General features: G+C 61.0%; 1 protein-coding gene across 1 annotated transcript in view; it reads left to right on the forward strand.

The window, feature by feature from the left end:
* Nucleotides 1–249: 249 nt before the first annotated feature.
* Nucleotides 250–782, forward strand: part of LOC103353937 (4F2 cell-surface antigen heavy chain-like) — an 11,330-nt gene continuing 10,797 nt past the window's right edge. The window contains exon 1 of the mRNA XM_008277134.1: nt 250–593. Coding sequence (XP_008275356.1) covers nt 250–593 — 344 coding nt within the window. The remainder of the gene's footprint in view (nt 594–782) is intronic.

Raw genomic sequence — 782 nt, forward strand, 5'->3', positions numbered from 1 at the left:
AACACACCTCATCTGATGTGATGTTTAACAACAAACAAACACCTCTGAGATGAAAACTGTGTGTGTGTGTGTGTGTGTGTGTGTGTGTGTGTGTGTTCCTGAGCCTCTAAACCAGAGCTTCCAGACTGTGGTTGTCGTTTGTCCGACGGTGTGTGAAGGCAGCACCAGTCAGTCAGTCACACAGACAGACGGACTGATCCACACAAAGACCCTCCGCCGCTGTCGCTCGTTTGTGTGTCCGTTACCGTGATGACCGCCGCGGAGACCGACGTGGAGCTGCAGGACGCTCCGGCCCAGGACGCGGAGCCGCAGCAGCCGGCGGAGCCTCCTCCTCCTGCGTCTCCTCCGGCTCCGGCTCCGGATGCTGATGCGACGGAGGCCGATGTGAGCGAGGCGGACCTGGACCAGGAGGAGCAGGAGAAGCTGCCGATGACCGGCGGAGCGGAGCGGGCCGCCGAGGCTCCGTCCGCCGCGGGCGACGAGGGGGAGAAGAACGGATCCGTGAAGCTGAAGATCCCGGACGAGGAGCCGGAGGAGGTGAAGTTCACCGGGCTGAACAAGGAGGAGCTGCTGCGGGTGGCGGGGACGCCGGGGTGAGGAGGACACACACCGGGAGGCAGCAGCGGCGGCAGGGCGCGGCTCTGGAGGCGGCATCACAGACACACAACAGCATCACAAACACACACAATAGCATCACACACACACACAACAGCATCACAGACACACAACAGCATCACAGACACACAACAGCATCACAGACACACAACAGCATCACACACACA

Source organism: Stegastes partitus, unplaced genomic scaffold (genome assembly GCF_000690725.1).
Source record: "Stegastes partitus isolate 25-593 unplaced genomic scaffold, Stegastes_partitus-1.0.2 Scaffold89, whole genome shotgun sequence".
Classification (NCBI taxonomy): domain Eukaryota; kingdom Metazoa; phylum Chordata; class Actinopteri; family Pomacentridae; genus Stegastes; species Stegastes partitus.